The sequence below is a fragment of the Erythrolamprus reginae genome, chromosome Z (genome assembly GCF_031021105.1).
Source record: "Erythrolamprus reginae isolate rEryReg1 chromosome Z, rEryReg1.hap1, whole genome shotgun sequence".
NCBI classification, from domain to species: Eukaryota; Metazoa; Chordata; class Lepidosauria; order Squamata; family Dipsadidae; genus Erythrolamprus; species Erythrolamprus reginae.
Genome location: NC_091963.1, coordinates 109644725 through 109659482, shown reverse-complemented (window position 1 = coordinate 109659482; position 14758 = coordinate 109644725). Strand labels below are relative to the sequence as shown.

The window sequence follows — 14758 nt, the reverse complement described above, 5'->3', positions numbered from 1 at the left end:
AGGCATGGGGGAACTAAGATATTCTTTCCCCCTAGGCTTCTACAATTTATGTATGGTATGTTTGTATGTATGATTGGTTTTAAAATAAGGGTTTTTAGCTGTCTTAGTATTGGATTGTCGCATGTTGTTTTTACCACTGTTGTTAGCCGCCCCAAGTCTACTGAGAGGGGCGGCATACAAATCCAATAAATAAATAAATAAATAAATAAATAAATTTTGAATTTTAATATTTGCCCCTTTGTATATATTTTATTTTTTTAATGGAATGAGACGTCTGGGGAATGGAAGAATAAATTGAAATAATGGATTTGGGAATTATAATGCTACTTTGACTTTTTTCAGGATTTGTGGAAAAAGAAATTAAGAAGGCCAATATTCCCCTCACAGACACTGGAGAGAATCCAGAAGTGCCATTTCCTCGAGATATGATTGACTTGGAGGTAAATACATTATGTTGACAATGCAAAACTATTTTTTCTGCAGTGGGCTATAAAAAGGAATTATAAATACCATGCTTCCCCATGATATTAATATAAGCTTCTTCTAAGTGAATAGCTTAGAAAAAAGTGCAAAATACAAATTTTTCTTTAGCTTTAAACTGGTTTCTCTCAAGAGCAAATCTCTTAAGTATTGATTTTAGTGAATAGCTATGGTAAATTTGGATACTGTACTTTTAGTTATAAATATTCTGCTTTTCATTACCAAATACATAAAGCCACAAATATAATTTCAATAAAGGCTACATACAACATCATAAAACTATCAAAGCAAGGCTTTGATAATAAGACTAAACAGATTGTTGTAGCATAGAAAGGCATTGTGTATTATGCTATATTTTATAAAAATGAGGACAACATATGATATGTTCCAGTGAAAATTGGCGCTCAGATATAAAAATCTATATTATATCATAAGGAAATGTGCATACTGACACAGTTTAATTCTAGGATCCAGATGTACCCTTATTTCCTATTTTTTTGTGACATATCAACTCTTTTTCCATTTTCTACCTTGTTACCTCCTTCAATTTTTTGTTACAATATAGTGATTCAGCCCTGATTGCTTATAAACCATCAAAGTATCTTTTTCCTTGTCCTAATAGTATTTCATATTTCTATTATTGCTTTGTATTAGAATGTGAGTATTTAGCAAAGGTAAATAGAAAAAGCAAATAGGCCAAGGAGCAGCTTAGAATTGAGACATCATTCTAGTTCACTTTTGTGACGTGCAGGGGTTTTTGTTTGTTTTTGTTTTGCCAAGTGGAGATAGATAAACAATTACCGTTAAGTCGCTTATGAAATACTGGTGCTTTGATTTTAAGTTATGTATTTGTGTGAATAGTAGCATTTGGAGGAGGCAGGGACAAATATTTCAAATGTTTAAAATTCTATGTTGATTAAGGAAAAATAGTGGAAGAAAGATACCATTTGGATAATACAAGTCTTTGAATTACAACTCTAACTGGGACGAGAATTTCCATTGCTGAGCAAAGTAGTAATTAAGCAGATCATCATGTGATATACAGCAGTCCTGGTTGTGGATGTTAAACAAAGACTGTATGATCACTAGGTAAAGTCATTAGACAGAGTAACTGGCAAAATGTAGGGTGGACAAAGATTGAGGATAGCTGAAGAGATAGATGGATGGGAGGTGAAGCAGAAACAATTCACACAAGACAAGATTACATAAACTCTGGGACACTACCAGTGTCATAAATCAGTATGGCTGCCATGCACCTACATTTTGATTATATAATCGTGGTAGGACTACAATAGCTGGAACTTCAAATAATGTTTATAATTATCTTTCCTTCAATGAAGTTGTAACAAATGGCCTTTAAATGTATGAATAAAACTGGAGGACTATCTGTATCTGATTCAGAACTATAACTTGGAGAACATGCATTAATTAATAGTATACCTTCACAAGAGATCTTCAACAAAATTTAAGCAAGACTTCTTCCCATGTACAGTGAACCCTCGAGTTTCGCGTCCTCGAGCATCGCGAAAGGGCTATATCGCTAGTTTTCAACCCGGAAGTAAACTCCACCATCTGCGCATGCGTGCCTTTTTTCTATGGCCACGCATGCGTAGATGGTGGAGTTTCCCGCCGGGCAGATAAGCTGCTGGGCGGCTTCCCTGGGTCTTTCCCCTCTTGCCCCGGTATGGCGGCGCGAGCAACGGCGTGGGCGGGCGGGCGGGCGGCATGCGCGGGGACACCCCAGCTCCGCTTCCCAGCTGGGAAGCGGCCCCAGCAACAGCGTGGGCGGGCGGGCGGTGCGCGCCCGCTTGGGGAAACCCCAGCTCCGCTTCCCAGCTGGGAAGCGGCCCCAGAAACGCACGCGCGCTTGGGGACATCCCAGCTCCGCTTCCCAGCTGGGAAGCGGCCCCAGCAACAGCGTGGGCGGGCGGTGCGGGCGCGCTTGGGGAAACCCCAGCTCCGCTTCCCAGCTGGGAAGTGGCCCCAGCAACGCGCGCGCGCTTGGGGACATCCCAGCTCCGCTTCCCAGCTGGGAAGCAGCCCCAGCAACGGCGTGGGCGGGCGGGGCGGTGCGCGCGCGCTTGGGGAAACCCCAGCTCCGCTTCCCAGCTGGGAAGCGGCCCCAGCAACGCGCGCGCGCTTGGGGACATCGGCCCCAGCAACGGCGTGGGCGGAGGCGGGCGGCACGCGCGCGGGGGAAACCCCAGGCGCGAGCAACGGGGTGGGCGGGCGAAGGGCGGGCGGCAGTGGAAGTAAAAACACCATCTGCGCATGCGCAGATGGTGTTTTTACTTCCGCACCGCTACTTTGCGAAAAATCGATCATCGCTTGGGGTCCTGGAACGGAACCCTCGCGATGGTCGAGGGACCACTGTATATATCATAGCATAGCAACTATAAACAATTATAGTTTGATTTCTAAGGGACCTAAATGTTTATAAATGTTTGTAAGTTAGCAGAAGCATAAAAACTAATTCCTTCCTTCCTTCCTTCCTTCTTCCCTCCCTCCCTCCTTTCTTTCTTTCTTTCTTTCTTTCTTTCCTTCTTTCTTTCTTTCTTTCTTTCTTCAGTTGTTGACAAATTTGCTTTATCTATCTTCTTCTTTACATGTGCACAAATAATAAGTAACGATACAGACGAGACCTTAATATTAATTTTGTAAACAACTTAAAACCCACCTCTGCCGCCAGGCAAGGGGGAATTGAGATCCTCTTTCCCCCTAGGCCTTTACAATTCTATGCATGGTATGTATGTATGTATGTTTGGTTTTTATATTAATTGATTTTTAATCATCAATACCAAATTACTATTGTACACTGTTTTATTGTCGCTGTTAGCCGCCCCGAGTCTCTGGAGAGGGGCGGCATACAAATCCAATAAATAAATAAATAAAATAAATAAATAATTAATTAAAAAGCCACAATAGAAAGAGAAACACTTATAACATTTTTGATACAACTTTGATGTAGTTATATACATTCAGTTACCAATCATTTGTTCAGCGATTGTCAAACTTATGACAGTGCTGAAAAAGGAGACTCGAAGTTTCAGCCATCACAGCAGTCCATAGACAAATGGTTGCAATCTGGGTACTTGACATTTGGCTTCCACTTACAATGATTGAAGTGTCCTTTGGTCAACAATTGTGATTTGCAATCTTCTATGTCAACTTCTCACAAGCAAAGTCAATGGCAAAGTCAGAAGGAAAGGTTGCAAATACTGTAGTTTTAATAAGTCACTCACATCTTACCTGCCTAGCAAAAGTCACCAAGGTCCTGCTGCCTATTGAAGGATACTCAGAGCTCAGACCAACTGTCGGATGTCTGATATCGGGAGCCAAGATTATTATGAGGATGAGGACTCAGGATCTGTAGAGCTTTCTGAAGATGAGGGCCTGTCCCCTGACATTCCCCCTGCCTTAGGTCTCTTTAAGTCGCCACTATTTAAGACATGTGATGCCACGGGCCTAGATGCCCTCTCTACAGCAGCGTTCTCCCCCCTCAGAGACCCCAGTTTGACCCAGTCTTCTCAGAAGTGACTTCCCAACTATTTTTAGACACCGTGAAGAGGCATTTGTTGGCACTGGCATTAGGCTGGTTCCTTCTTTTCTGGATCACAGATTTTTCAATGTAGTCTCGGGCTTGTCAGATTTCCCTGCCATTCCAGCAGTTGATGCCCTAGTTTTGATACTACATGCTCCCACTGCATTACCTGGAGAGTCTGACAAATTGCTCAAATCTGAGGATAGGAGGACAGAACAGGTCCTGACTAAGGCTTACCAGGGGGCTGCCTGGGCAGATAAGGCCTCCTCCATTTCCTCCTTCTTAGCCAAAACTGTGGTTATTTGGCTATGCCAGATTCTGACCTCTAACCTCACCAGGACCTAAATAAGGTTTTTGAAGCCACACAGTTCCTAGAAGATTCTACCCTGCATGCCTTGCATTTTGCGTCCAAAGCCATAGCGGCTACTGTGATGGTGAGTCATATTCATTGGCTCCGCCAGTGGCCCATAGACACAAGACATAAATGGTGGTTAGCTAGTGGCCCCATTAAGGATCAACATCTATTTGGGGATTCTCTGGAATCATGCGACCAGAAGAAGGTCTTACCATTGATGTCTAGGAAAGGCTTTTTCTGACAGTCTCCCTGCTATCACCAGTCCTTTCAACTAGCTTAGGTTTGCCCTGGGCCCCAGGTCAGTACAGGTCTAGAACACATCAGCTTCAAGACAGATCCAGCGGGGGGAGACAATTCAAGAGGCAGTTCTGGGATGGCACATTCAGGCGTGCAAAATGGTAACAATCATGATGTTCCAATCGGGGAGTGTTTAGCCAGATTTGCATCAGTCTGGGCAGAGACCACCCAGGATTCCTGGGTCCTGGAGACTATTCACTTTGGTCTCTCACTTTCCCTTCCCCCAAGGTTTTTCTTTCCCTTCCCTCAAGGTTTTTCATTTGTTGTTCCATCTCCAGAGTTCCTTTCAAAAGAGCTCTCATGGATGAGGCCATATAACATCTGCTGGACATTCAGGCCATCCATCCGGCTCCCCTGGAACAACAGGGACAAGGGTTTTATTCTATCCTTTCTGTGGTTCCCAAAACCTTGAGGGTAATTCTAGACTTAAAGCGTCTGAACTCATACCTTAAGTATTGTAAGTTCGAGATGCATTCCCTCCACTCAATCCTGGCTTGTATCCATCGGGGAAATTTCATGGCCTCTCTAGATCTGATGGAAGCCTTCTTGGACATTCTAATTTCCCATCAATACCAGAAATACTTCCAATATAGGGCCTTGCCCTTCGGGCTTTCATCTGATCCCTGGGTGTTCATTAAGATCCTAGCAGTCCTGGTGGCTCACTTGAGCCTTCCTGTGCATGTCTAGTGTTACCTGGATGGCATCCTGGTGCACGGGCCCTCTAAAGACCTTGCGCTGTAGCACCTCCAGGTAACTATTAGCACACTGAGACAACACAACTTTTCTATTAAGCTAGACAAGAGCCGCTTTTCACCAGCGACTTCTATTGTACACTTAGGAGCCATTATTAATTCCCTAGAGTGTAGGCAGGGTTTCCCTTTTTCAAGAATGGCAGGAAAGTATTAGGGAGCTGGCGTTCCAAGTCCAACAGGATCATAGAGTTCCACTGTCAACCTTGTCCACCCTCCTCAGGAAGATGATATCCTGCATATCTATAACTCTTTGGGCTCACCTACACTCTAGGGAACTTCAATGTTTCCTTTTACCTTTTCAGAAGGTGGGCTGCAGCTCTTTGACCCACAAGGTCTTCGTTACACCACAGGTATATTGTTCTCTCTCCTGGTGGCACACATCAGCCATATCCAAGGGCTCCCTCTTCAAGGAACCTCCCAGGGCTACCATAACTACGAATGCCAGTCTCACTGGGTGGGGCACCCATTACATGGGGATGATGGCACAGGGCCTTTGGTTGGAGATGGAAGCGGATTGCTCCATCAGTTGGTTGGAGTGAGCTGTGTCATTAGTCCTATGCACTTCCAATGACAAGTAACTGGCACCCATTTCCTAGTTCTATGGACAACATTATCACCAAGGCACACATAAACTGCTAAGAGGGTACCCACTCCAGGATGCTCATGAACACTAAAGCTCATGAGCCACTAAAGTTGGCACTGTGGGCAGAATGTCATCTTCTATCCTTATCGGCGGATCACATTTCCAGGATTGCCAATGCAGAGGCAGACTGGATTAGTTGTTCCACGGTGAACCGTGCTGAGTGATGCCTGCATTCAGCAGTTTTCTGCGCCATCACAACCAGGTTCAGGCCCCCAGTGGTGAACCTCTTCACAACCCTGAGAATGCCCACCTACTATGCTTTTTCTCCCAGTTTCGGTCCTAGGCAGTGGAGGGGATAAATGCCCTTCGGAGATGTTGGCCACTGGGTCTCCTTAATACCCTTTCCCCTCTACTATAATTCCACAAGTCATCAAGAAACGTCTGAAGGAACAGGTGGAACGTATTCTGCTCGCTTGCTTTTGGCTGAGACAGCCCTTGTTTGCGGAACTCAAGGGGCTTTTGGTGCTACATCATGGAGGCTGCCTCCAATAGAGGCATTATTTAGTCAGGAGTTGTTGGTCCACTCGAACTAATGGTGGTATCAACTGACCACCTGGCAGTTGAGTGGAGCACCTTGACTTGGCAGAGCTACGACTAAAATGTAATACTTACTATCCAGGTATCTTGCGGGCCATCAACTGAGCCATTTACTCCACTACATGGAAAGCTTTTCGTTCCTGATATACAACAGAAGGGCTGTCTCCCTTGAGGGTTCCGCTACCCAAGATCCTAAAGTTTCTACAGCAGGGTAGACCATGGGCCTTTTCCCAAATACTTTTCGTAGGCAAGTAGCAGTTCTCTCCGCAGCTTGGGCAAGTCAGCCGTTCTTGGAAGAACTTTCCCGAGCAGCCACTTGGGCTTCCCCTCCCAATTCATATGGCATTACAAAATGGACAAATATGCTCCTGCTAATGTTGCCTTTGGGTGAAGGGTGCCTCAGAGAATGGTTGAGGAAGCCTCCTAATTTATCAGACTGTTCCCACCCATTGGGACTTAAGTCTTTGGTATGTCCCATCCTGCTTGCTGGCTCCAGCCATGATGGAGAAAGGGTGTTGGTCTTACTTGATACACGTCTTCTCATCACATGGAGTCAGTAGTCAGTCCTCTCCCCCCTCACTCAAGCACTCTGTCCTTTCGGCTTCCTCCTAGGATAATGCAATGGAGGAGTGGACCAATTTTGACATGCACAGTGCACAGTGGGAGGATTTCGGACAGATGGAAGTCTATATTCACTGTACTTTATCTCAGTTTTGCCACACTGGGTCTAGTCTTTGGATTTATCAAAGCTGGGTCCTAACAAAACAGTCTCGGTCCTCATCACTAAATGGATGGGGACAACCCATCCTCATTTCTGGCTCCCCCTGATGAGAAGAACCGTATCAGATAAGACCAATGCCCCTTTTAAAGTTATTTAAACATTAGAGTATTACAAGTCTTTATTTAATACTGTGTAGATATCATTGTATCAAAATAAATATATGTATGTTCTACAACAATATGATTTTAAAAATTAGGGAGAAAATATTTAGGATAATTCAAAAATAAAATGTCAATAATTGATTGATATAATTTGTATATAAATAGCTATAAAATTGAACTTTATATTGAGGCCGGTGCTGCATCATTTATATTGAGGCTGGTGTCTGCCCAACACTGCATCATGACTCTTTATTGAAGTTTATATTAATATGCACACTGAAAAAAATAAACGTCTGAAGTACAGTATATTGATAATTGCTTTACTTTTTCTTATTTCCTCCGTTATCACTTTCTAGGCAAACTTTGAGAAAATAGAGAATGAGCTCAAAGAGATCAACACCAACCAGGAAGCCCTGAAAAGGAATTTCCTAGAGCTAACAGAGTTGAAATTCATACTCCGAAAAACTCAACAATTTTTTGATGAGGTCAGAATATCGGAATGTTTTCAGTTCTTATCATCTGGGCCAGACCATCATAACCCACTGTTTTTCTTCTTACAAATGCCTATTTAAGTTGCAATTTGGGTTGGCAGTTCTATTTGCTTCTGAGGAGTTCTTGCAAACTGTTTTTCATCATTCATGAAAATTTGGGAATTGGTCATAGAAAAATATATTGGTATTCCTAGTTTCTAGGACATCTTGCAGGCACAAAAGGATTTGGAATATCTCTAAGTATGTTTTACAGTTAGGTAGAAAAGAGAGTTTACAGAAGTATGTATAGACATAAAGTGCTATATTTTTAGAACACAGTGTTAAACTGAAGAGATTGAATATTCTTATATGTCTAAACCAGGGAAAGGCAATCACCTATATTTTTCTTATGCTCCTTGACTATTGACCTTACTGTCTCAAACAGTAAAAATTTAATCCAAGATTTGTGAACAATAACGCATACCCTATCATTGCTGTAAACCATAATTTTAGTGGCCTGAGGTCAGTAAAATTATAATCCAAGAATTATGAAGAACAACGCATTGCTGTAAACTATAATTTTAGTGGCCTGAAGTCCTAAACTCACTTATCTGGAGTATTTTTCTTCCAAATCTAGATTAAGGAATTGGTTGAGATTTTTGCAGTGTTGTTTGGCTTCAGAAAAAAATAAAAGGGGTGAATTTAAGAAATCTGTATCTATAAATATCTTAATTGCAAAAGATAATTTAAGTCAAAACTTTCCTTTTCGGGAATCCTGTTAATGGGCTATGCTTGGTTTCAGGTATACATTTAGATTTAGGTTGTTCAGTTTTAATGTTTCAGTTTACAAATATTATATACAAACTGTTTTGGGGTACATTTTCAGTAATTACTTGAATATGCTAAAAATATGAAATTTTCTAATGCAGTGCTCCAAACAAGAAGAAATTTGTTGTGTAAATACTATGGCTGCTTTCAACTGCTTTGTGAATTATGATGTGGTGAATCCATACAATAATGGTTCGGGGTGCCTAACTTCAGATGTTGAATATCAGCTTTTAGATTGTGGTTTTGGAGTTATTGACTTTGTGTACACATACAAATAAATATTTCATTTTTATGACTGCCACCATGACAAGAAAGTTCAACTACTGTTTTTAAAACAAAAATGTAGTTATAATAGTTATGAAATGCCTTTTTAAAAGGTGGTGCTTGGAAAAGCATCCAGCCTTGGTGCAACATGTGCTTTTCCAATTTTCTTTGTTTTGTCAAGTGTATTTGATGTTTTCGAGTTCCTTAAGAGCTAATTTAAAGGACATTTGAATCCAGGTTATATTGGACTACATCACCTGCAAATATTAACTTTAAGCCATGTGATTATTTTTATATTAGTCTTACATATAATGATAGTTCTATTTCCTTTCAGTAAATTGTCCAGTATCATGCTGAATATTCTCTGAGTTGTTTTCTCTTGAGCATGACTGGGAAAATATCCCCCCCCCCCCCCATGAAAATTAACTATGTAGCCTAGATCCTTGCAGTTTGCCCAGAATACTGGTTTGAATATTAGTAACATAAAATTCATAACATATCAATGATATGGAACAGCCTGTGCTGGACATTCTTACATTAGGACAATTTCTTCTAAACCATATCACCAATTTTTAATATGTGTGATATCTTTCTTAATGCAAGAACTACCCTGATTTAAACCTCAATACATTTTAAAGAATTGTAAGAATTGGGCTTTGCAGCTTCATGAAAACATAATAGTGGTGGACAATAGTACAGTATCACTAAAAGGAAAAAAATGCCTATGTATGGAACTATCTTAAACAAACTGATCACTGTGGATTCCATATATTGTGCTATAACTTTACATTGAGATGTAGTTCATTCTTTGAAAAGCTTTACATAACCAGTTAGCAGCTATCCAAATTTAGGATATGTTTTAAGGTGGCATGGTTGCTCCATCTTCCTTTTTTAACCACATTGATTGCTGCATTCAACATTTTGAAGACTTTATAAATCTTTTGGGAGACATTTTTAAAATATTTGTTATTTAATGGCAAGAAATGGCTCGCAAGGCTTGCAGACTTTAATTTAATTGAGATGGAGTTATAGGAGAATTTGGGCCTCACTGAATGAAAATGTTTGCTCTGCCGGTATGTAGCCATTTGTTGCATGTCAAAAAAAGAACACAATGATTTTGATTTTATTAATTAACTGCTAGTCATTTTCTCATTCTTCATATCTTTATCTTGTAAAGAGCACAGTGAGAACTGGAATAATATCTCGGAATGTATAAACCATAAGTGTTCAGAATAGACTGAAACAAGACTGGAAAAGTAATGGTTAATGGCATGCAGTTCCCATTTCTTTCCTCTGATTTCTTTCTCTTTTTTTCATCATGTCCCATCTTTAATTCTCATTTGCATCTGTCATTTCTTCCTTCTCTCGGTGATCCTTGCTGCAGGTGCTGGAAACTGCAGAAATATGTCTCTTGCTTTATGTGTTCTGCCAGAAGGATCTTGACTTGCTTCTCCTCCATAGTTTCTTATGCATAATGATATAATGCATAATTTGTTTACTTCCTACTGTTTTGAAAATTTAATGTTTCTTGCTTTAGCAGAGGAGATACATAATTCTTATGGAAGGGCACTTGTGAATACTACCTTCCCACCTTTAAAAGCAAACTATTCCATTAATGGTAGGTAGTATTAAAGTAACATCTCAGTTCTGATTTTAAAATGTTGGAATTGAATCTCTCTGCTATTTGTTCACTTTTCTTTGCAAAGGCTTCCTGAAACATCATAATAACCATAAATATTTTTTATTTCAAATTCAATTCAAGATTCTTCATTTGAACATGTACGTTTGTACAAATGTGCAAATGTACATTTGTATGCGTGCTGGAGTAGTATTTTACAGGGGAGAAGGCTGGCCTTTTTAATTGGTTGTATTTCTTGGTATATTCCCCACAGCTGAAATTCACCATGATAACGGACACAGATATTGGAATGTTAGGAGGAAAATTGGAGCTTAACGGAAAACATTTTGTGGAATACAAATAATGAGAGTATTATTACAAATATTAGCACAAAGATTATCACTTATTCACTTGATGCATTACTATCATGTTTCCCCTGAAAATAAGACCCTGTCTTATATTTTTTTGAACCCTGAAATTAATGCTTGGCCTTAATGCCATGCACTCAAAAACTTGATTGGGCTTATTATCAGGGGATGTTTTATTTTGGAGGAAACAGGGTATCTATCCAGAATTGTATATATCTTTGTGTACAGGAGCTTTTAAAACATTCCTCCCTCCCCCCCCCCCCCGAATGTAAAAAAGATATTTTTTGGATAAGTGACTATACTTTGATGCTTGAAACTAATGCAAAGTCATTGCAGGGAAAGAGCTTCTTGTTTAAAGAATGTTAGTATTTTGAAGAATATAATTGTAGATAAAAGAATTTGAAAGCAAAAGGAATATATTTGGCCTGGGAATCAACATATATTGTATTGTCCCCAATTATATTAAAACTATACAGTTTTTGCTAGGCTATGCGCTTTTTCCCAGTGACATATTTTCTTTAGTAGATCCTTTTGTGCTGAGGTTGGTAACTCCATGAGCTTTTTTGCTAGGCCATGCTCTTTTTTTATGGCCTGCCGTTTGTTCTGATGTGTATGTGTCTTCAGCTTCAAATAAGTATGAAAAGCCATCTATTTTGAAGGAATGCTTTGCATGCATTGGAAGGTGAGAACTTTTCCTTCCAAAGCTTCATATGATTTTGCTTTTCTTTAACTGTGTTTTGTGGAAAAAAAGATTGATTATGCCATGTAATGTTGTTCCTGGTGATGTGGCATTCTCATTCTTCCAGAGCTATATCACTAGTGCTTCTGCAAGTTAAGTTCCCAGGACCCACAACTAACAAGTTATAGAAATAAAGGTAATCTGTAAATTCCATCCTATATTAGAGAGATGGAATGCATTATTTAAAAAGGGAGGTCACATTAAGCAAGAAATGTTGTGCATGATAAACTAAAATATTTTTATATGCTTATTTGGCAAATTGTTCTTTTCAAATGCACTATATGCATGTGTTGTTTTTGCAAAAATAACCTGGATATTTAATGAAGGTTGTGTATATTGCATATTATACATACAGTCAGTAATGTTGGACAGAATTACAGTAGCTCTGTAGCAGCTGTTGCTATACAGTACAGTAATAATTAAAGGATTTTATTCTATGAGAATTTTGAATTCTCTTTTCAAAAGCAAATATATATTTTTAAACCTGTGAAATGGTGAGAAAGCATTTTGAAGATTAGTTACTACTCGAAGACGCAGTTTGTTTGATGAATTTAATCCTTTCTATATCTGAGTAGGGTTTTTTTTCTTTCCTGACTTCTACAGTTCTCTTACCCTCATTGCCATTGTAGTTTTTTTAAAAATCTTTTTAATTCTTGTTGTTAGGCCTCACATTGGCATGGCTATAAATCTTGGCTGTCCAGGCACTTAATCCCAGATTCAGAAATTAGTTTACTGGACATCGGCAAGACTTTTTATTTTAAGATAGGAATGAAACCATATACTGTATACCCTGAAAATATGTCCATTACAGTTAGCAGAAATCAGTCATTCTATAGGCCTGTGCTGTAGAGTTGTTTTGATAGCCTTGGAATGGCTTTTGATTTATGTTCTAACATCTTGCTAGAGGGGAAATTGCTGGTTCCTGCCTTGCTCATCTTTTTTTGCTTACTCCTTCAATTCCATATGGGGGAAGGAGAAAGCATATGTGGGTACATCAATTCTGTTTCATTTTTCTCATGAGAAATTTTTTTTTTGTAGAGCAACAATTAATCTTATAAATAGACTTGTTTTATTTTACAAGCATTTAAGTTTGATTAGTTATGTAGTCTATTAATATAAAATTATGGTTTTTATTCTGACCCTGCCCTTCAGTTTCAAAGGAGAAGTTATATGGATAGCTTGTTGATTGATTGATTTGTTTGTTTATTTATTTAGTCCAATACACAATGAGGGTTTTACACATAGTAAAATACATGATGAAGGTTATAGAGGAGATACTCATAGTAAAATAATAGAAAAGAAGGTATAGTAATAGAACATATCAATGAAAGAATAGAAGAAGAGATATAGGAATAGAAGAAAGGTGTAGGAGATATAGGAGAGCAATAGGACAGGGGACAGAAAGCACTCTAGTGCACTTGTATTCGCCCCTTACTGACCTCTTAGGAATCTGGATAGGTCAACGGTAGATAATACTTAGTAATTAGTAATTACCAAGTAATTACTAAGCAAAGGGATGTGTATATTGTGTCCGTAGTAAATCCTTGTGGACTCACACATTCACAACAGCGGTGTGGTGGTCTAGTGGTGAAGAAGGTTGCCTTTCACTAGGAAGGTTGAGAGTTCAATTCTAGGTAGCCATAGATTTATTTATTTATTTATTTATTTATTTATTTATTTGATTTTATTTGATTTTATTTGATTAACATCTATGTTAGCACCTATGTTAGGAAAAAAGAGTGGTGCTTTTTCAAATGATGCTGCAGTAGCATGAGCCTAAGAAAAGATGAGTTAAACGGTGTTTTTTACATAGCCACATGAACTTCTGAATCTAAAATACGGCACAATTCTTGTGAATATTTCCACAGATATACAAGTGTGTCATGTGCACACATTTTCAGAGTCAGTGGGGAAATCTCCACAATTGATTTTAGTGGAGTTGTCAGCCCTAAATTGAAAAGATGAGGGGACTGGATATTTCCCCCCACTGCATTAATCATTTTTTGCATGAATATGATGTGTTTTGAAAAAAAGTGAGCTTAACTATCTATGCTGAAATCTCAAAGGGAAGAGGGAGTCAGTATTTTATAAGTGTGTGGTTCAAACTTCAGATTTTTGTTTGGATGTGTTTTGATGCTTGTCATATAAGGAACCTTGTTCAAAAATCTAACATTCCTTATATAGATATTTTTAGTTGTTAATCACTTAAGTAAGAAAAATATACTGGGAAATAGCTGCTAAAATTATGGAAAAACTCCCAACAACTCTCAGCAGTTGTACTTCAGTACAGGAATGGGGCCATTCTTTACTCTTCTAGGGACTAACACAAACACAAATATTTATGTAAAATGAACAAGCATAGATTGATTAATTATAACTTAGGCAGAATTCACTTATAAAAATGGAATATACACTGCCTTGTATACGTTGCATCATACAGGGTGCGTTCCAAAAGTAATGCAATTATTTTTTAAAAAGTAATTTATTGAACAGATTTGCACAAACACTTAAAATTCCAGGGCGTGTACTGGTCATGGCAGAGTCGCTGGAAAAAACGTGTAGAGGCCCAAGGACAGTACTTTGAAGAATTTTAAGTGTGCAAATCTGTTGAATAAATTTTTTTTTTAAAAAAAATGCTTTTCTTTTGGAACGCACCCTGTATCTTTGATGCAGGCAATTTCTCAATTACTGTGATTCCTTTTGTCTCATTTTCAAATTCTAGGTTATCCATAGCATTATTTGTTATAATCTCTCCTGCAGTTTTCCTTACTACAGAGTAGATACTCATGATTAAATTGTAAGTTGTCATTTAAACAACAACAACAGGATCCCCTTTTCCAGAATGACCAAAAAAATTGCTCTTTTTCTGCCATATTCCTTTGGAGCTTAACTTGCAACCTAGGCTAATTGTTGTCCAGCTTGAAAAATCTGTGATCATGAGTGTTTTGTTCCCTCCACTCCCCTGGGCTATATAAAGATGCTTT

At 39.1% G+C, this 14758-nt stretch overlaps 1 protein-coding gene across 6 annotated transcripts in view; it reads left to right on the top strand.

Moving 5' to 3' along the window:
* Positions 1-14758, top strand: part of ATP6V0A1 (ATPase H+ transporting V0 subunit a1) — a 512121-nt gene that overhangs the window by 453455 nt on the left and 43908 nt on the right. For 5 of the 6 annotated variants that reach the window (XM_070727642.1, XM_070727640.1, XM_070727639.1 and 2 more), the window contains 2 exons: positions 343-440; positions 7844-7972. In XM_070727642.1, the coding sequence (XP_070583743.1) occupies positions 426-440; positions 7844-7972 (144 nt within the window). In that variant the 5' untranslated portion in view covers positions 343-425. The remainder of the gene's footprint in view (positions 1-342; positions 441-7843; positions 7973-14758) is intronic. The other variant, XM_070727641.1, reaches the window with a different exon arrangement.